This window comes from Somniosus microcephalus, chromosome 7, assembly GCF_052327205.1.
Source record: "Somniosus microcephalus isolate GS21.2 chromosome 7, FLI_Smic_1.0, whole genome shotgun sequence".
Taxonomy (NCBI): domain Eukaryota; kingdom Metazoa; phylum Chordata; class Chondrichthyes; order Squaliformes; family Somniosidae; genus Somniosus; species Somniosus microcephalus.
Window position 1 is genome coordinate 17,221,517 of NC_140993.1, and position 20,668 is coordinate 17,242,184.

General features: G+C 49.6%; 1 protein-coding gene across 2 annotated transcripts in view; it reads left to right on the forward strand.

Moving 5' to 3' along the window:
• Positions 1-20,668, forward strand: part of mep1ba (meprin A subunit beta a) — a 62,416-nt gene that overhangs the window by 32,497 nt on the left and 9,251 nt on the right. For both annotated transcript variants that reach the window (XM_085992268.1, XM_085992267.1), the window contains exons 9-12: positions 4,185-4,337; positions 5,501-5,716; positions 12,436-12,909; positions 13,003-13,176. In XM_085992268.1, coding sequence (XP_085848394.1) covers positions 4,185-4,337; positions 5,501-5,716; positions 12,436-12,909; positions 13,003-13,176 — 1,017 coding nt within the window. The remainder of the gene's footprint in view (positions 1-4,184; positions 4,338-5,500; positions 5,717-12,435; positions 12,910-13,002; positions 13,177-20,668) is intronic.

Consider the following 20,668-nt stretch of genomic DNA (forward strand, 5'->3'; position numbering starts at 1 on the left):
GCCCTCTCAACCCAGGAATCAATCTAGTGAACCTTCGTTGCACCGCCTCTAAGGCAGGTATATCCTTCCTTAGGTACGGAGACCCAAACTGTGCACAGTACTCCAGGTGTGGTCTCACCAAGGGCCTGTACAATTGTAGTAAGACTTCCTTACTCTTATACTCTAACCCCCTTTGCCATAAAGGCCAACATGCCATTTGCCTTCCTTATTGCTTGCTGTTCCTGCACGCTAACTTTCTGTGCTTCCTGTACAAGGACACCCAAATCCCTCTGAACACTAACATTTAATAGTTTCTCACAATTTAAAAAATATTGGCCCAGATATTCCGATCGCGGGCCTCCCGTGGGCGGAGGGCTGCGATCTGGAAAAATCTGCGCCCTTACCTGAGGGCTCCCAGGAGGCGCAGAGTTCCGTTGCTGGGCCTCTTCAAACTCCAAGTGCGCAGGGCCCACGTGTCCCAGAGGCGCAGGTAGTTCGCAGCGCCCCTGGGATCACGTGGGCCATGGGGAGCCAATATCAAAGAAGGGAATCTCCCTTCATACACTTGACAGGTAGACCTGTCAAATATATGAATGGAGATCACCCCAAAAACATAATAAAACTTTAAATATATTTTTTTTAAAAATCACATTTTTAAAATGACCTGAAAGTACAATAAATTAACAATTTTAAACAAAAATTTAAATTTTTGGAAAAAATAATTCAAGTTTTTAACGGGGCTAAAAATAAACTTACCTTTTTTTAAAGTATTTTAAAATGATAAATCAGTGGAAATTATTTTTTTTTACTTTTTTCAACTCTTTTCCTGGTAAAAGCAGGTCTTATGCTTGCTTTTACCAGGTGTAAGAATTGTAAGTGTTTTCTGCAGGCGGAGGGTCTCCAAAAAGCAGAACTCTCCGCCCGCAGAGGCCCTTCTCCAGGGCAGGCGGAGGGATCTGTCGAGAGCTTTCTTGACAGATCGGAAATGCCGGTTTCCAGCGCATGCGCAGTGCACGCCTGAAACCGGCATTTCCAATGTCCCTACGGGTGGGTGCACAACACGTACACACCCGTAGGGATCGGAATACCCGGCCCATTGTGTTTTTCTATTCTTCCTACCAAAAGTCATGCTCTCAATGTCCATAATGAGACAGGGCAAAGATCACTGTGGGACAAGGACACAGACTGAAAGTCCTTTTTACCATGACCTGAAACTGTAGAAAAGAAATGTTTGGTGCAGGTAGAATGAAGAAAGAAAGAACTTGCATCATTACATCATCTTTCACAACCTCAAGACATCCCAAAGCGCTTCACAGCAAATGAAGTACTTTTTGGAGTGTAGTCACTGTTGTAATGTAGGAAACGCGGCAGCCAATTTGCACACAGCAAGCTCCCACAACCAGCAGTGTGATAATGGCCAGATAATCTGTTCTAGTGATGTTGGTTGAGGGACAAATATTGGCCCAGGACACCGGGGAGAACTCCCCTGCTCTTCTTCGAAATAGTGACATGGGCTCCTTAAAAGTATTTCATTAGTTTAGCAATTTTTGTTTTGAAGACTACATGAGGGAAAAAGTCAGTTGCTTTGTGCCTCCCGTTAACGCCCTAAGTAACGGGGTGCAAAGCAACCAGCGCCCGGGCGGGGCGCCGCCAACGCCTCCCGCGAAATTCAGCAGGAGGTCAGCGTCGGCAGTAACCGTTAGCGCCCCACGGCGCTGCGCCGCCGGCGATGATGTCATCGCCACGCTCAGGGCCCCGCTCGTGCCCCAGCCGCGATCTTCGGTAGCGCCTCCTGAATTACCGCCGGACGCTATGTCCGACGGGGTCAGGGGGGCCTACCTGCGGCCGGGGAGGCGCAATTTAAAGGCGAGGCGCGGGGTCGGCCATTTTTGTTGCTTGCCGCCTGCCAGCACCTGCCTGCGCTCCCGTCCTCGGCCTCCTTACCCGCCCCCGCCCCCACCGCGGAGTGCCGGCTGTGCTCCATGAGCCCGGCATGTCTCTTGAGTTCCGGGAGGGGAGGAAGGCTGGCAATACCACGGCACGTAGCCCTGCTGCACATAGTGTCGCGATATTCCCTCGCCGCGCCCCAAGAGGGAGGCGGGGCACTTCCAGTAGACCCACTCCCCTCTCAGGGCGCTACCACTCAATTTCAGCTGCGGGGCACTAATTATTTCGGGGAGCGTCCCGGCAAAGTTAGCGCCCCAAAGTGGGTGCGACTCAATTTTCCCCCCCATATCCTTTAACTTTTCCCCCCCAATTTCCTCCCTGGGCTGCACACCATCTGTCAGAGAGTAAATCAGCAAGCAAACTGCTCTCAATTGTACTTTAGCCAGAGATTAGCAAGAGCAGCCCAGAGAGGACTCTTTAAAAGGGCTAGAAATCTGCCTCCTTTGCGTCTCCCGTTAGCGCCTCCGGGGGTGGGGGGGGCCATAATGGGGCGCTAACCACCTGGGCGCGGCAATGGTACCGCCGCCCGCGAAATTCACCTGGCGGTTTGCGGCGGCGGTAACCCCTAGGGCCACGCTCTCTGCGCCCGTGAAATCGTGACATCATCCGGCTGCTCAGCGCCCCGGACTCGAAATTCAGTTCCCACCCCTGCAGCATCGGCGGGCGACCACACCGAGAGCTGCAGGAGGCCGGGCGCTTTGGGAGGCCGGGCGCTTTGGGAGGCCGGGCGCTTTGGGAGCGCTAATTAAAGGTAAGGCCACTGGTCTTCAGGAGGAATGCGTGATTGACCAGCCCCCACACTCTGTTAGAGAGCTTGGGGCTGATAGTCGAGGATCCCGGTTGCCGTCGGCGATGAGGGGGATCGCAGAAATGCAGAGCCTGCAGCGATGGCCCTTCCCTTTAAGGGAGGGAAGGGGCCCTCGGATCCTGGCGGTGCTGCGGTGGTCATTGTGCAGCGCTGCTCCTCGACCACCCCTCCTGCCTGGTTTAGCGCTCCACTCCCTCCCTGGAGCGCTAACACTGATTTACCGAACGCTGAGAATGATCAGTGCCTGGCACGAATTTTTCCAGCTTTCAAAATTTAGCGTCCCAAAAGGGGCCAAACCGAACTTCTCCCTCTCTCTCCATCTTCCTCTCCCCCCCTCCCCCCTCACATAGAGACACAAGGCTCTGCTCAGTACCACCCACAGTGATGTGGCCAGTATTAGAACTCCAAAGGGGAGGGGGACATCAAATCTGCAAATATTCCTGGGGTCCGCATACAAGCGCTCTGACATATTAGGACACTGGGCTACATCTGAACAGTCTTTCACTGTAGGAGGCGTTCAAGTCGACACACTCAAAACCAAATTTAAACATTTAAAATGTACTGAAGTTATCTCTGTCACCTCCTCCAACCCCACAAGCCCCCCAAGATCTCTGTAACCTCCTCCAGCCCCACAACCCCCCGAGATCTCCGCCCTCCTCCAATCCTGACCTCTTGAGAATCCCAGATTTTCATTGCTCCACCATTGGTGGCCGTGCCTTCTGTTGCCTGGGCCCTGAGCTCTGGAATTCCCTCCCTAAACCTCTCCGCCCCTCTACCTCTCTCACCTCCTTTAAGATGCCCCTTAAAAACCTACCTCTATGAGCAAGCTTTTGTGTCAGCTGTGGCTCAGTGGGTAGCACTCTTGCCTCGGAGTCAGAAGGTTGTGGGTTCATAGTCCCACTCCAGGGACCTGAGCACAATAAATCTAGGCTGACATTCCAGTGCAGTGCTGAGGGAGTGCTGCACTGTCGGAGGTGCCGTCCTTCGGATGGGACGTTAAACTGAGGTCCCGTCTGCTCTCAGGTGGGTGTAAAAAATCCCACGGCCACTATTTCATAGAGCAAGGGAGTTCTCCCTGGTGTCCTGGCCAATATTTATCCCTTAATCAACATAACCAAAAAGCCTCAGAATAGCTAGTCATTATCACATTGCTGTTTGTGGGAGCTTGCTGTGTGCAAATTGGCTGCCACATTACAACAATAACTACACTCCAAAGAGTACCTCATTGGTTGTAAAGCGCTTTGAGACGTCCAGTGGTCGTGAAAGACGCTATAGAAATGCAAGTCTTTCTTTTCTTTACCTGTCCTGGCTCGGCGTCAATTTTTAAAATATTGATAACGTTCCTGTGAAGCTCCTTGGGATGCTTTGCTGTGTTAAAAGTGCTGTATAAATGCAAGTTATTGTTGTTGAGGTAAAAGATAAACTCTCAGCTTTCTGTTTTTTCGGTTAGCCTCCTCGCTCAGCTTTTTGGACCAGTGCAGTTTTGAACTGGAAAATATTTGTGGCATGATTCAAGGCCCAGAAGACAATGTAGATTGGCAACGTGTTGCCCAGGCCCTAGCTGGACCTGATAAAGACCACACCAACATGGGCAACTGTGAAGGTAAAGTAATCCAGTTTCATCGTTATAAAGCATTACTTTATGAAATAACAGCGAGTGTCTCGCCTCCTGACTCCCCAAAGCCTTTCCACCATCTATAAGGCACAAGTCAGGAGTGTGACGGAATACTCTCCTCTTGCCTTTTTTTAAATTCATTCACGGGATGTGGGTGTCACTGGCAAGGCCAGCATTTATTGCCCATCCCTAATTGCCATTGAGAAGGTGGTGGTGAGCCGCCTTCTTGAACCGTTGCAGTCCGTGCGGTGAAGGTGCTCCCACAGTGCTGTTAGCGAGGGAGTTCCAGGATTTTGACCCAGCGACGATGAAGGATCGGCCGATATATTTCCAAGTCAGGACGGTGTGGGATTCTGTGAGTTGAACACTTTGGGGGAGAAATTCACTATCGCCCCACTCCAGGCGCTAAATTTTAAAAGTGTGCAGCTCCAACAACACTCAAGAAGCGCGACACCATCCAGGACAAAGCAACCCGCTTGATTGGCACCCAATCCACCACCTTAAATATCACTCCCTCCACCACCGGCGCACCGTGGCTGCAGTGTGTACCATCTACAAGATGCACTGCAACAACTCGCCAAGGCTTCTTCGGCAGCACCTCCCAAACCCGCGACCTCTTCCACCTAGAAGGACAAGGGCAGCAGACGCAGGGGAACCCCACCACCTCCAAGTCACACACCATCCTGACTTGGAAATATATTGGCCGTTCCTTCATCGTCGCTGGGTCAAAATCCTGGAAATCCCTCCCTAACAGCGCTGTGGGAGCACCTTCACCACACGGACTGCAGCGGTTCAAGAAGGCGGCTCACCAGCAGCCGCCCCCCCACCCCCCCCCCCCCGCCCCCCCCCACCCCGGCCTGATGGTGGCCAGGCACTGGAGTTACGACCCGTAGAAATGAGCTGCTCCTCCCACTTACCCTGTAGATTCCAGCAGGGTAAACATTGGAGAACGTCAGCGGGTACGATCCTGGCGGAACTGATAGGATGACCTCCCACTCATTCCCATGGTAGATCTTTGGAAAACACAATTTGATAAATATTTGACAATAGGAAGCTATGCTATCACATTATACGAATACTGTATTAATTAAAACAGAGATAAAATAGTGGATACTTTGCTAATTTGATGCTCCAATCATTTCACGTGGCAGGTAGTGGATACTTCATGCATTTCAGCACTGGCACAGGCCCTGTGGGACAGAAGGCCTTTTTGGAGAGCAGGATCTATTACCCCAAGCGGGGCTTCCAGTGCTTGCAGTTCTACTCGTTCACGAGTGGAAGTGAACAGGATGAGCTGAACATTTGGGTCCGAGTTTACGATGAAGCTAATCCCAATGGCACTTTAACGAAAGTCACTGGAATAAAAGGTATGTCAAGCAAGGACAAGGAGTGGGTTTAAATAATAAGTTATTGATGTGCGATCTGAAGGGTGATCGGGCCCTTGCAGCACCAATAAGATGACTGAACATGTCTTATTGTGCTCAACACAAAGAGATGACTCCTTGGCGTAACGATGCTTACGGAACACCATTCTCACTTGTGGGAAGAGAAGTTCTTCTGTAACTAAATTCTTTTTCTTAAATTGCCGTCTCCGGTACATTTCAACCAAATCTCCCCGCATGGCGGTTGTTTCTTCAAACTTTGTCAACATTTGTCGACTGTGTTATGGATAGCACAGAAGTTTAAGTTACGAGGAAAAGTTAGAGAAACTGGGCTTGTACTCTTTGAGAAAGGCGGGAACACTTAACTGAAGTTTTCAAGATTATATTAAGTACATAATCTTTGATTTGATCGAGGTGTTTAAAATCATGAAGGGTTCGGATAGAGTAAATAAAGAGAAACTGTTTCCAATGGCTGAAGGGTCGATAACCAGAGGGCACAGATTTAAGGTGATTGGCAAAAGAACCAGGGGCGACATGAGGAAAAACATTTTTACGCAACGAGTGGTTAGGATTTGGAATGCGCTGCCTGATAGGGCGGTGGAAACAGATTCAATAGTAGCCTTCAAAAGGGAATTGGATAAATACTTGAAGGAGAAAAAATTGCAGGGATATGGGGAAAGAGCGGGGGACTGGGGCTGACTGGATTGCTCCTCGAAAGAGCCGGCGCAGACTCGATGGGCCGAATGGCCTCCTTCTGTGCTGTTCTATTCGATGATTCTATGACACATTGACAAGGTCGGTCCAGACAATTTGTTTTCAGTGTGGCAATTAGTTCAGATACCAAAGAGAAACAAACTAGGTGTAAGAAGGGAGACTGGGCAGAATATTTTATACAAAGTGCAGTAGACCTCGAGAACAGGGTTACCAGGGAAGGTCATTTGAAGTTAATGATTCAATTAGCTTTAAGAGTCAGCGGAGGATGTTTCTGGAGAGCGGAGAGATTGATGATGATCAGAAGTTGAGTGTGTAGGTGGATAACAATTAATATGGATGGGCCTGATAACTATTTCAAATATCATGCTTTGTGTTTTTTAGGGTGGGGATGGGGGTGGAAGGGTGGTGGGGGGGGTGGTGCGAGAGGGATATTTGAAGCCAAATCAAAGATGCATCACACTTCAACAAATAGGGGCTGATTTTCGATTTTGGGTGCACAGAAACCTAGGAATTGCTAGACAAAAAAAGACCAAGTTCCATCGAGTTGTCCTTCTACCAGCCTGGGAGACTCACGCCACATTAATAATGGAGATGTTGACTCATCATAGCAATCAATCTCTGTCAATTAGTCTACAACAGACCCAGGAACAACACGGAGAACCAAGCCCCAGAGGTGGAGAGCTCATCACTTGCGCATACATGTTTCGATATAATTCACCATTCTTACATATGCAGGTACAGCAAGCAATTAGGAAAGCAAGTGGTACGTTAGCCTTTATTGCAAAAGGATTGGAGTATAAGAGTAAAGACGTCTTACTGCAATTATACAGGGCCCTGTTGAGACCACACCTGTGTACAGTTCTGCTCTCCTTACCTAAGGAAGGATATACTTGCCATAGAGGGAGTGCAGTGAAGGTTCACCAGACTGGTTCCTGGGATGGGGGGATTGTCCTATGGGGAGTAGACTAGGCCTATATTCTCTAGAGTTTAGAAGAATGAGAGGTGATCACACTGAGACATATAAAATTCTTAAGGGGCTTGACAGGGTAGATGCAGGGAGGATGTTTCCCCCTGGCTGAAGAGTCTAGAACTAGGGGTCACAGTCTCAGAATAACAGGTTGGTCATTTAGGACTGAGATGAGGAGAAATTTCTTCACTCGGAGGGTGGTGAATCTTTGGAATTCTCTACCCCAGAGGGCTGTGGAGGCTCAGTCGTTGAGTATATTCAAGACAGAGATCGATAGATTTTTCGATACAAAGGGAATAAAACATAAGAATTAGGAGCAGGAGTTGGCCATTCGGCCCCTCGAGCCTGCTCCACCATTCAATAAGATCATGGCTGATCATCGACCTCAAGTCCATTTTTCTACCCTATCCCTATATCACTTAATTCCTCTGGAGTCCAAAAATCTATTGAACTCAGTCTTGAATATACTCAACGGCTCAGCCTCCACAGCCCTCTGGGGCAGAGAATTCCAAAGATTCACAACCCTCTGAGTGAAGAAATTTTCCCTCATCTCAGTCCTAAATGTCCAACCCCTTATCCTGAGACTATGCCTCCTAGTTCTAGACACTCCAGCCAGGGGAAACAATCTCTCAGCATCTACCCTGTCAATCCCCCCTCAGAATCTTATATGTTTCAATGAGATCACCTCTCATTCTTCTAAACTCCAGAGAGTTTAGGCCCAATCTACACAATCTCTCCTCATAGGACAACCCTCTAACCCTAGGGATCAATCTAGTGAACCTTCGTTGCACTGCCTCTAAGGCAAGTATATCCTTCCTTAGATAAGGAAACTAAAACAGTGCACAGTACTCTAGGTGTGGTCTCACCAGAGCCCTGTACAATTGTAGCAAGACTCCCTTACTCGTCGGGCTGGATTTTGTCAGCCCTGAGGAGGCGGGACTGCCGGTAAAGTTGCAGAATTTGGGGACGGGTAGCAAACCCGCCCCCATCCTGCCTCCATGCCCTTTTGCCTGGAAGCGGGAAGCCATCCTGCCCCGGGGTCCCATCTCCTCAAGGCGGGAAAGGGATTAAATCTTATTAGCTGACTGTTAACAGGTAGTTAACAGGCAGAAAAAAGGATTATCCCTATTTTTAGCTCCAAAGTGCAGGCTTCCCGACCTCGGACAACCCCGCCAGGGTGTAGCAGATGAGAAGGAGGTCTGCGGGGGGTCGGAGGGGTCTCAAAGTGCAATGTAGGGGTGAGTGATGGGTGCAAGTGTGGAGTATGTAAGGTGAGTGTTAAGTGTTATAAAATGTTCACTTACCTTTGTTTCTGCTTACAGTCTTCAGCCGCTGTGGAGCCGGAGTCCCGACATCTTCATTGTAGATTTCACAGACTGGCTGTTGGATCCTCTGAACCAACAGCCAGGTAATTTCTGCAAAGTTGAAATATTTGATGAGTCCTGAACACAAGGACTCATCAAACTACACAGAATGTCAGTGTTTGACAGCTTCATAGAGCTGTCAAACGATGATATTTCTTCTTTCAAGAAATCTTGACAGATGGCACGTCAGACGTTGACATGCTCTGTCAGTGACTTCCCCCTAATTGGCCTGCTGAGCCCGCCGGGCAGGCATAACAAGGTCAATCAGGGGAAAATCCCTCTGGTTGGCCAGAAGCTGATGGAGGCAGGATTGAAAGCCGGCAAGCAGAAGTCCCGCCTCCAAAAGCTTCCCATTGACAAAATCCAGCCCTTCTTCTTCTCTTCTTAGGCAGTCCCTCGGAACCGAGGATGACTTGCTTCCACATTAAAAATGAGTTCTCAGGTGACTGATGAGTCCAATGCAGGACCTACAGTCTCTGTCACAGGTGGGGCAGATGGTGGTTGAAGGGGCAGGTGGGTGGGGTGCTTGGGTTGATGTGCGCTCCTTCCACTGCCTGCGCTTGGCTTCGGCTTGCTCCTGGCGAAGAGACTCGAGGTGTTCGGCGCCTTCCCGGATGCTTCTCCTCCACTTTGTGCGGTCTTGGGCCAGGGATTCCCAGGTGTCGATGGGGATGTTACACTTTTTCAAGGAGGCTTTGAGGGTGTCCTTGAAGCGTTTCCTCTCCCCACCTGGGGCTCTCTTGCCGTGCCGGAGCTCCGAGTAGAGCGCTTGTTTTGGGAGTCTCGTATCGGGCATGCGGACAATGTGACCCGTCCATCGGAGTTGATGTTGGCCTGAGCAAGAACACTGACGTTGGTGCGCCTATCCTGCCAATGGATTTGCAGGATCTTGCGGAGGCAGCATTGGTGGTACCTCTCCAGTGCTTTGAGGTGCCTGCTGTACATGGTCCATGTCTCTGAGGCATACAGCAGGGCGGGTATCACTGCTGCTCTGTAGACCATGAGCTTAATGCCAGGTTTGAGGTCCTGGTCTTCAAACACTCTCTTCCTCAGGCGACCGAAGGCTGCACTTATACACCAACCCTCTTGCAATAAAGGCCAACATGTCATTTGCCTTCCTAATTGCTTGTTGTACCTGCATGCTAACTCTCTGTATTTCCTGTACGAGGACACACAAATTTCTCTGAACACTAACATTTGAAAGTTTCTCACCATTTAAAAAAGATTCTGTTTTTCTATTCTTCCTACCAAAGCAAATAACCTCACATTTCCCCACATTATACTCCATCTGCTATCTTATTGCCCACTCACTTAACCTGTCTATATCCCTTTGCAGATTCTTTGTGTCCTCCTCACCGATTACTTTCCCACCTAGCTTTGTATCATCAGCAAATTTGGATACATTGCACTCGGTCCCTTCATCTAAGTCATTAATATAGATTGTAAATAGCTGAGGCCCAAGCACTGATCCTTGCGGCACCCCATTAGTTATAGCCTGCCAACCAGAAAATGACCCATTTATCCCTACTCTCTGTTTTAGTCAGTTAACCAATCCTCTATCCATGCTAATGTATTACCCCCAACCCCATGAGCCCTTATCTTGCTTAATAACCTTTTATGTGGCACCTTATCGAATGCCTTTTGGAAATCGAAATATACTACATACTTTTAACTACCCTGCTAGTTACATCCTCAACAAACTCTAATATATTTGTCAAACATGATTTTCCTCTCATAAAACCATGTTGACTCTGCCTAATCATGTTATGATTTTCTAAGTGACTTGATACCACTTCCTTAACAATGGATTCCAGCATTTTCCCGATAACTGATGCCAGGCTAACTGGCCTGTAGTTCCCCATTTTCTCACTCCCTCCTTTCTTGAATAGCTGGGTTATATTTGCTACCTTCCAATCCACTGGGACCACTCTAGAATCTAGGGAATTTTGGAAGATCACAACCAATGCATCCACTATCTCTGCAGCCACCTCTTTTAGAACCTTAGGATGTAGATCATCAGGTCCAGGGGATTTGTCGGATTTTAGTCCCATTAGTTTCTCAAGTACTTTTTCTCTACTGATATTAATTACTTTAAGTTCCTCACTCTTATTAGCCCCTTGGATTCCCACTATTTTTGATATACTTTTTGTGCTTTCTACTGCGAAGACAGATACAAAATATTTGTTGAAAGTCTCTGCCATTTCCTTATTCCCCATTATAATTTCACCTGACTCAGCCTCTAAGGGACCAACGTTTACTTTTGCTACTCTCTTCCTTTTTATATGCTTGTAGAAGCTCTTACAATCTGTTTTTATATTTCTTGCTAATTTACTCTCATATTCTATTTTTACCCTTTTTATCAATTTTTTGGTCATCCTTTGCTGGTTTCTGAAACTCTCCCAATCTTCAGGCTTACAAGATTCTTTGCAACATTATAAGCCTCTTCTTTTAATCTAATACTATGCTTAACCTCTTTAGTTAGCCATGGATGGCTCACTTTTCCCATGGAGTTTTTATTTCTCAATGGAATGTATATTCGTTGAGAATTTTGGAATATTTCTTTAAATGATTGCCACTGTTTATCTACTGTCATACCTTTTCATCTAATTTCCTAATCTACCTTAGCCAGCTCGCCCCTCATACCTACGTAATTGGCTTTCTTTAAGTTTAAAACTCTAGTGTCGGATTTAAGAATGCCACTTTGAAACTCAATGTGAAATTCTATCATTATGATCACTCTTTCCTAGAGGATCCTTTACTATAAGATTACTAATTAACCCTGTCTCGATACACAAAACAAGATCTAAAAAAGCCTGTTCCCTGGTTGGTTCCATGATGTATTGTTCTAGGAAACTGTTTAGAATACATTCTATGAACTCGTCCTCCAGACTACCTTTGCCAATTTGATTTGTCCTGTCTATATACAGATTAAAGTCCTCCACAATTTTTGTATTACCTTTGTTACAAGCTCCTATTATTTCTTGATTAATACTCTGTCCAATGGTACAGCTACTGATGGGGGGCCTATAAACTACTTGCACCATTGTTTTCTGCCCCTTGTTATTTCTTATCTCTACCCATACTGATACTATTTTCAGATTTTCTAAGCCAAGATCCTTTGTCGCTACTGTCCTTAAGTCATCCTTAATTATCAGGGCTATCCCACCCACCTCCTGTTCCAGTCTGCCTGTCTTTTCGATAAGTCAAGTACCCTGGAATATTTAGTTCCCAACCCTGGTCACCTTGCAACCATGTCTCTGTAATGGCTATTAGATCACACCCATTTATCACTATTTGTGCCACTAATTCGTCTAACCTGTTATGAATGCTTCGTGCATTCAGGTAAAGAACCTTTAGTTTTAACCTTTTACCATTATTCCCTGCTTTCATCTTACTCGCTGATGCACGATTACCTTTAAACTCTCTGTCCCTTCCTGTCACACAAGGGATATGGAGATCAGGCGGGAAAGTGGAGTTGAGGTCAAAGATCAGCCAAGATCTTATTGAATGGCGGAGCAAGCGCGAGGGGCCGAATGGCCTATTCCTACTCCTATTTCTTTTATGTTCTTACATGTATCTTCTTTAGCAAAATCACGCATAAATTAGAAATGGCTGGGAGATTGCAGAAAAATATTTGTAATTTATTTTTTTCACAACAGGCGCTGGTCTGACTTACTGGCAGCTTCATCATGTTAGCCTGAAAGTCTCCCGAAAGTTCCGCGTTGTTTTTGAAGGGGTGAAAGGAGTAGCTGGCTCCACTGGAGGCATTTCTATCGACGATGTTAACCTCTCGGAAACGCATTGCCCCACGCACGTGTGGCACATCAGGAACTTTACCCGCATTTTAAGCACAAGTCCAGCGGGGACTGGTGGCTCGATCTACAGCCCGAGGTATTATTCCAGGGAGGGATACGCATTTCAAATCAAGCTGTACGTAAATGGCACCAGCGACCAGCCCTTTTACCTTGGCGTGTATTTCCACTTGGTCAGTGGAAGTAACGATAATCGGCTGCACTGGCCGTGCCCGTGGAAGCAAGGGACGATGTTGCTCATGGATCAACATCCAGACATCAGACGCCGCATGTCCCACCAAAGGAGTGTAACCACGGACCCGAACAAAACCACCCCCGAAGGTCAGTTGACATCTTGATTAGTCTTTCTGCTTTCATTTTCTCCGTTTTTCGTTTTGCTGTCCACGTTAATTGCTGTCTGGCTTTGCTTTGCAGGCAAGCGCTTTTGGGACAAACCTGAAATAGTAGGAAATTTAGTGACAGAGCCGGACGGCACCAAGTATTATCGGGGGCCAGGGATGGGAACCAGTGCGTTTTTATCCCACGAGCGACTGAAAAGCAGAGAGTTTATCAAGGGAGACGATGCCTACTTTCTGTTAACCGTGGAAGGTAAGATTCTGTGTTCTAGACTCGCTGCAAGAAATATAAAGTAGGCAGTGAGAAAAGGCCATCGAGCCCGTCTACCTCGGAGAGTGAAGTATTGTATAACTACTACAAGACGTCACCGGTGTCATTAAAACTGAGCATTTTGTTTTACGTAGAATATTACAGCACAGAAACAGGCCGCTCGGCACAACTTTTATTTTTTTCTTTCTTTAACTGATCCGTGCCAGTGTTTATGCTCCACACAAGTCTCCTCCCACCCTACTTCATCTCACCCTATCAACAAATCCTTCGATTCCTTTTTCCCTCATGTGTTTATCCAGTTTCCCCTTAAACGCACCTAATGCTATCAGGTAGCGAGTTCCGCATTCTAACCACTCTCTGGATAAAGACATTGCTCCTAAATTCTCCATTGGATTTATTGGTGACCATCTTGATGTAAGAAAACTACTAGGCACTTGGTCTGAGTATTAAACAACTGTTTTTCAACATGGAGATCTAGTTGTGTCCTTCACTAGTTCCTGTTAAGAATGTCCTGCGCAAGCTGGGCCCGTGCCCGAGTATTTATACTCTCCCTGGACAGCGCCACCCATAGGCTGCTCAGTATTATTTCATAAGTCTTTCTTTCATGAATGTCACATCTTATCATTTACGGCCCTCTAGTTTTGACTCCTCCACAAAGTGGAAACATCTTCTCTGCATCTACTCCATCAAACCCCTTCATTATAAGGACTTCTGTTGTGTTTGTACCGCTGTACACAACTACATAAAATAATAAAGCAGCAGAGACTGAGAGTAACTTCAAGTGATCTTTACTGGGTAACTGGAACTTCGGCACTGACTATACAAATCGATACACGTCTGTTATATATGCTCGCAACTAAGGATGTACATCCGCAAAACAAAGTAGTCCCTTCAATGTTGTATACATTACACTTCCTCCCCCTTTAGTTTAATAGTATATTAATGCAAATTTTCTATAATTAACATACAGAGCCTGTCTTTACAGTAACCTTTTTGTTTTCTTAAAAGTAACAAAATTCAAATTCCAACATAACATTTTATTTTGTCAACAGCCCTTTTACAAGTCAAGTCTCTGGGGAGGCCTCCTCTGCCTCTTTGGGTAACGTCTCTCCAGACTCTTTTGCTTTGGGGAATGAGACTGTACAGGTACAGGTGCATTAGGTGAGCTATCAGCACAGGTAGAGCTCTCAGCTGCGGATGAGGCTGGTGCTGATGCTGATGAATCAGGAGTGTCTGTTTCCATGTCAGGTGAGTCTGGGCGAGGTATAGGGGTGTTTTCCACCTGAACATCCAGAATTTGGTCCACATGACGTCTCAAAACGTTCTCTCCCACATCCACTGTATACATCAGTGGTCCCTCTCTTGTGGATATTGTCCCTGGTTGCCACTTTTCCGTCCGGAAATCACGAGCAAGAACTGACTGTCCCACACTGAAGCTTCTTGTTGGCTTAGCATTCAAATGTTTGAACTGTTTGTTCTCTACATCACGACGTACATTCGGTTTAAGAAGGTCCATGCAAGATCTCAGGTTCCTGTTCAGAAACATCATCGCTGGAGTCTGATTAGTGTCTGCGTGTACTGCGTTCCGATAAGCAAAGAGGAAATTGTCTATCTTGTGTTGCAGTGGTAGATTCTCGCTGTACATTGCTTTGATGGCCTTCTTGAAAGTCTGTACGAATCTTTCTGCCAAGCCATTTGTAGCTGGATGGTACAGGGCAGATGTGTAGTGCTTGATTCCATTTTTCCTCATGAAACCTTGGAATTCGTCAGAGACAAATTGTCGTCCATTGTCTGTGCAGATTTGTTCTGGTAGGCCATTTCTAGCGAACATGGTCCTCAGAACTGAAATGGTCTTTTCAGATGTGGTTAATTTCATTTTAATGACCTCGGGCCATTTGGAATGTGCATCGACTGCAATCAAGAACATGGAGTCCATGAACGGTCCAGCAAAGTCGATGTGCACACGTTGCCATGGTGATGAGGGCCATTCCCATGGATGGTGAGGGGCTTGTGGTGGTGTGTTCTGGACCTTTTGACATCCTGAGCAGCTCTTTGTCAGGTCCTTGATCTGTTTGTCAATTCCCGGCCACCACACGTAACCACGGGCAAGGCTTTTCATCTTTACCGTACCTAAGTGGCCTTCATGCAGTTCACCTAGCACTCGGTTATGAAGCTTGGGAGGAATCACAACTCGTGAGCCGCACATCAGTGTTCCCCGACACACTGATAACTGCTCCCTCCTAGCTGAGAATGCTGGAAACAATGGCCTAGAAATTCAGTGGGTTGCGCCAGCCGCTAACGCCATAAAAGGGCTATATTTCCGGCGCTAGACACTTAGCGCCTGAACGCAGTCCGATCTGCGCCGACGCCCAAATTCAGTTGACATTTAGCGCCAGCGCAAAGTGTTTGCGCCCGCTCAGGTGCGCGCGCAGCTTATGACGTCATATCGTCACGCAACGCTGTTTGTGCGCCCCAAACCGGAAATTCAGTGGCGCCCGCCCAATGTGGGCGTGGCGCTGCTAAGAACTGTGAGGTGGAACGCAAAAGAGGCCCTGTGGGCCTCGGGGAGCGCAAATTAAAGGGCACTTACACTGACCTATAAAGCCCAGTCATTTTGCTGCAATGACTTTACTGCTTTGGATTTCTGGACAGAGACCAAGGGACAGAGGTTACAGATTTGGGACAACATAGGAGAGGTATTTTTGGCTTCTGGCCAGTGCTTTGACATTTGATCATTGTGATTTATCTGTTCTCAACTTTATTATGGGGGCTGTATGGGGGGCCAACCCTCAGTTGCAGCATTATGTGCGAAGGGCTCGCAGACGCTGTGAGAGAGGACCAGCCATGCCTAGATGCAGAGGGGCCATCAGGCGTCGGCAATGTAGGCCTTACCCACTCAGGCAATACCGGCAGCAGGTGTCCTATCTCACCATGACTGTGGCGCATTGTGTGAAGAGGCTGCGCTTCAGAAGGGAGGTGGTTGCAGAGATCTGCCAGCTGCTTCACACAGATCTGCATCCACAGCTGATGTGCAGGACGTCTCTCTCGGTGGAAGTGAAGGTCACGGTGGCTCTGAACTTTTATGCAAGCGGCTCCTTCCAAGCCGCTGCTGCGGACATAGCGAACATCTCCCAGTTCGCCGCGCATCGCTGCATCCGGCAGGTCACCGATGCACTTTACGCGAGGAGACACCAATTCATCTCCTTCCCCATGACCCGACGGAGGCAGGAGCAGCGTGCAGTCGGATTTGGCAGGATCGCGGGCTTCCCCATGGTGCAGGGCGCCATTGACTGCACGCATGTGGCTATGCGGGCACCTATCCACAATGCCGAGGATTACCGCAACCGGAAGGGCTACCATTCCCTAAATGTACAGCTGGTGTGTGACCACAGGCAGCGCATCCTAGCTGTCAATGCCCGCTTCCCAGGAAGCAGCCACGATGCATTTATCCTGCGCCAGACTACTGTGGCTGACATGTTCGAGGCACAGCCTCCACCAAGGGGATGGCTTATCGGGGACAAGGGCTACCCTTTGTGTACATGGCTCATGACCCCGCTCCGCGCGCCCAGGACCCCAGCGGAGGAGGCATACAACGAAAGCCATCAAGCCACAAGGAACATCATCGAGCAAACGATAGGCGTCCTCAAGCAACGGTTCCGCTGCCTGGATCGTTCCGGAGGATCTCTTCAGTATTCGCCGGATAGAGTCTCCCAGTTCGTCGTCGTGTGCTGCATGCTGCACAACCTGGCTATCCGCAGGACTCAGGCACTGCCACCTGGCATTGCACCACCACCTCAGGAGGACGAGCAGGAGGAGGAGGAGGAGGAGGAGGACCAGCCCAGGAGGGAGCGACAAGGGCCAAGGGCCGTCCGCCGGGGGCTTATTGATCGACACTTCTAGGCCCCCTGTCAGGGAATGGCCTGTGGCAATGAACGCACCTGAGGCAGCCGCTCCGCAAGCCCTCAGCCGGTTAACGCAACAACCACTTCAAACATGACACCTGGACATGCTGAATAAATCAAAAGCTTTATTTCACAAACTCAGGGCCCTTCCCACATGAAACAGAAAAACAGACAAGACCCCCAAAAAACAGTCAAAAACATCTGTCACTCCCAAAACCTGGGGAGGACTAACAAAACTTGCCCATCCAAAAGGCCTTCAACAGCGGCCTTACAAAAATAAGCCCCCCCCCACAACAGAGACACCCCCATGAAAACAAAAAATGCCTTGATCCTCGGCCTTAACAAAATAATGCCCCCCACAACACAAGCCCCCCAATATAAAAGAAACCGCTCTCACCACACTCTAATGGGTGTGCCGAGAGGACGAGTCCTTAGACAGGCTTCTCCGGCCCCTGGCCGACCTGCTGCTCCGCCTCAACCTGGGCCCTGCGGGTGTGGCGAGGCTGGGGGAAGGCTCATGAGGGCCACAAAGCGTGTCAGCAGATGCCCTTGGGGGTCGGCCTAGACGAGGCCTGGCCCGGGAGGGGCCGGCTGCTGACTGCTGCAGCTGTGGCTGGGCAGCATCAGTCTTAGCAGCAGCTCGTCGCACCTTGGCTGGGGGAGTGGCAGTGTCAGCAGCACCATTGGGGGCAAGCTGGCTGATGGCAGGTGCGCGCTGCTCGCCAGAGACACTGGCACTCGGCTGGGCTGGCAGTGTAGCAAGCGCAGCAATCTGGGGGAGGCCAGACCGCTGTGCTGCAGCAGGGCGGCAGGTGCCATGGCGATGCCTCCGTGCCACAGCGAGTGTGGCAGAAGTGAGTGCCCGAACTGCCCTGGTATGTGCCCGCATCAGCTCTGCCAGTGTGTGGACGGCACCACTCATCTCGCGAGTCGCGTCCTGCGCTGCCGCCAGTTGCTGCACACCCGCGTCCTGCGCTGCCGCGAGTTGCTGCACACCCCTGTCGTGTGCTGCGGCCAGTTGCTGGACACCCCTGTCGTGCGCTGCCGTGAGTTGTTCGAACCCCCTGGCCTGTGATTCCCCGAAAGCCACCACACTCTGAGCCAGGGACTCAATGGCGTGAGGCATCTGTTCGACCACCCCCATGAACTCTTGGTGGCGCCGCTCAGACGCCGCCGACATCTCATCGAGGACGCGCACCTCCTGGGCGAGGACCGTGTCCGGACTGGAGGGCGGACTCTCCCTCCGGGGAGAAGGCCGCCGAGCTGGCCGACCCTTCCCGCGTGCGTCGACCCCACTTGGGCCAGGTTCTGCCTTCCCCTCCAACACCTCCCCCCTCTGGGCAGAAGGCCGGCGTGCTGCCGGAGCCTTCCCGCGTGCGTCCACCCTACTGGGACCAGCTTCGGCCCTCCCCTCCAACACCTCCCCCTGGCTCTCCTGCAGGCCAGACGTCTCCCCTCCATTGCCATCCCCTGGCGCGGAGGAGGGTTCCCCCGATGTGCCGCCTTCCTCCTGGTCCTCGATGTCCTCCTCCTCCAAGGGCCTGGCTCTCTGCGCTTCAGGGACCACCTCCTCCTCACCAGCTGAAAGCAGGAAGGCACAAGAGTAGCTTTAGAGTGAGGACAGGCCGTCAGCGAGGGAGGCCTGAGTGGTGCATTATGCGCATTTGTCGGTCAGTGGGAAAGGATGTAGATCTGAAGCGCGAGGGCAACGAGAGAGGTGCAACCGGTCATGTCCTTACCAGTGGGTACCAGTACAGGGTCCGCCTCGCCGATCGCGACAGGGCCAGTCACCCGGCCACGCATGAGTCGTGCCACGCTCTCCTCCAGATCAGTGAGCGCCTGGTACGCGGGACGGCCTCCACCAGTGACAGCCTGGCTCCTTACATTGCTCGCCAGCTTGGCCTGCAAGAGAAAGGACGGCCTCTAAGTACAGTGTGGTGCCCTGTCGCTGTGTGCACTGCCTCCCATGGTGGAATAGCTTGGCCAGTGTGGTGCCCTGTTGCTGGGTGCACTGCCTCCCATGGTCGAATAGCTTGGCCAGTGTGTTAAGTGCAGAAAGTGCTATTGATGAACATGCAAGTGCCATTGCTGCAGGAGGAGGGCTGCCCATTAGGCCTTTGAGGTCCCTTTGCCCATAATGTGAGGTGCACATGCAAGGATGAGGGGGACACTGGAAAGGGTACTCACCTTCACCATCCGAGTGAGGTCGTTGAACTTCTTGCGGCATTGGTCCGCACTCCTGGGGACATCACAGGTGGATGACACCCTGCGGGCGATTTTGCCCCAGGCTCTCCTGTACTGGCTCCTGGGAGCCTTCCTGCCACTGGATCTCTCTTCTCTTCTCCACACCATGAATGAGCACACTCAGAGCATGCTCTGAGAAGCGCTGCGCTCGCTCACGGGCCCTCTCCATTGCTCCAGGCGCTATTTTGGCACACCAGTAGTGCTGAGGCCTAGCTGCAGGGCTCCAGTATGTAGGGCGTGGCAGCAGTCAAAGTTGACCCTTCCCCCTTTAAGAGCTGGCCGGCGTCAGGGTGTCTGCTGTCAATCAAAACATGACCGCACCTGCGCTGCACCCGGCTTCGGCGTTATTAGGCCGCATCGCCAGCTTAGCGCCGGAACACAGCATTTCAACGCCAGTTTCAGCGCTCGGCCAAACTTAGGGCCAACTCTACTGAATTTCGGCGATGTGGCCTACACTTTCCGGCGGGCGCTAACTTTAGCGAGCGCCCGACTTTAGCGCCCCAAAAGTGTCCAGACTGAATTTCTAGGCCAATGAGTCACCATACGCTGGCCATCCCTTCACAGTGATGTCATAAACTTTTGACAATGTAGGGTCATTGCGTGTTTCTCTTTCAATGAGAGAGTTTGTCACTGGTAGCTGCTCAACTATTGTTGTGTGAAATACCTCTGCTGAGTCAACTGTTGTAGTTCTCTGAGGTCGGCAGTGGTAAACGTGACAAACCATCGGCGTTGCCATGTTGCTTGGTCCCCTTGTATTCAATATCATACAGGTGAGCCCCTAGGAAGAGTGACCATTGCTGTAGCCGTTGTGCCGTCATCCTTCCTTGGGTTGAAGATTGAAACGAGAGGCTGGTGGTCAGTTAACAGTGTAAACTGTTGACCATACAAGTAGTGGTTGAATTTCTTGACTCCCCACACAAGGCTGAGGGCCTCTCGGTCAATCTGTGCATAATTGCGTTCAGCTGTAGTCAATGATCTTGAGGCAAAGGCTATTGGTCTTTCTGAGCCGTCTGGGAACTTATGTGACAACACGGCACCAATGCCATGGGGTGAAGCATCACATGCCAGTCGAATAGGTAAGGATGGGTCAAAGTGAGCTAGCACCTCTTCTGAAGTAATGAGTCTTTTACTCTCTTGAAAAGCTTGTTCACAGCTGTCACTCCACTTCCATTGTGACCCTGTCTGTAGCAGTGCATTTAGTGGATGTAACACTGTGGATAGGTTGGGCAAGAACTTGTGATAGTAGTTCACCAGTCCAAGATATGATCTCAACTGAGACACATTTTCAGGTGTTGGTGCATTAATCACAACTTCAATCTTGTCTGGAG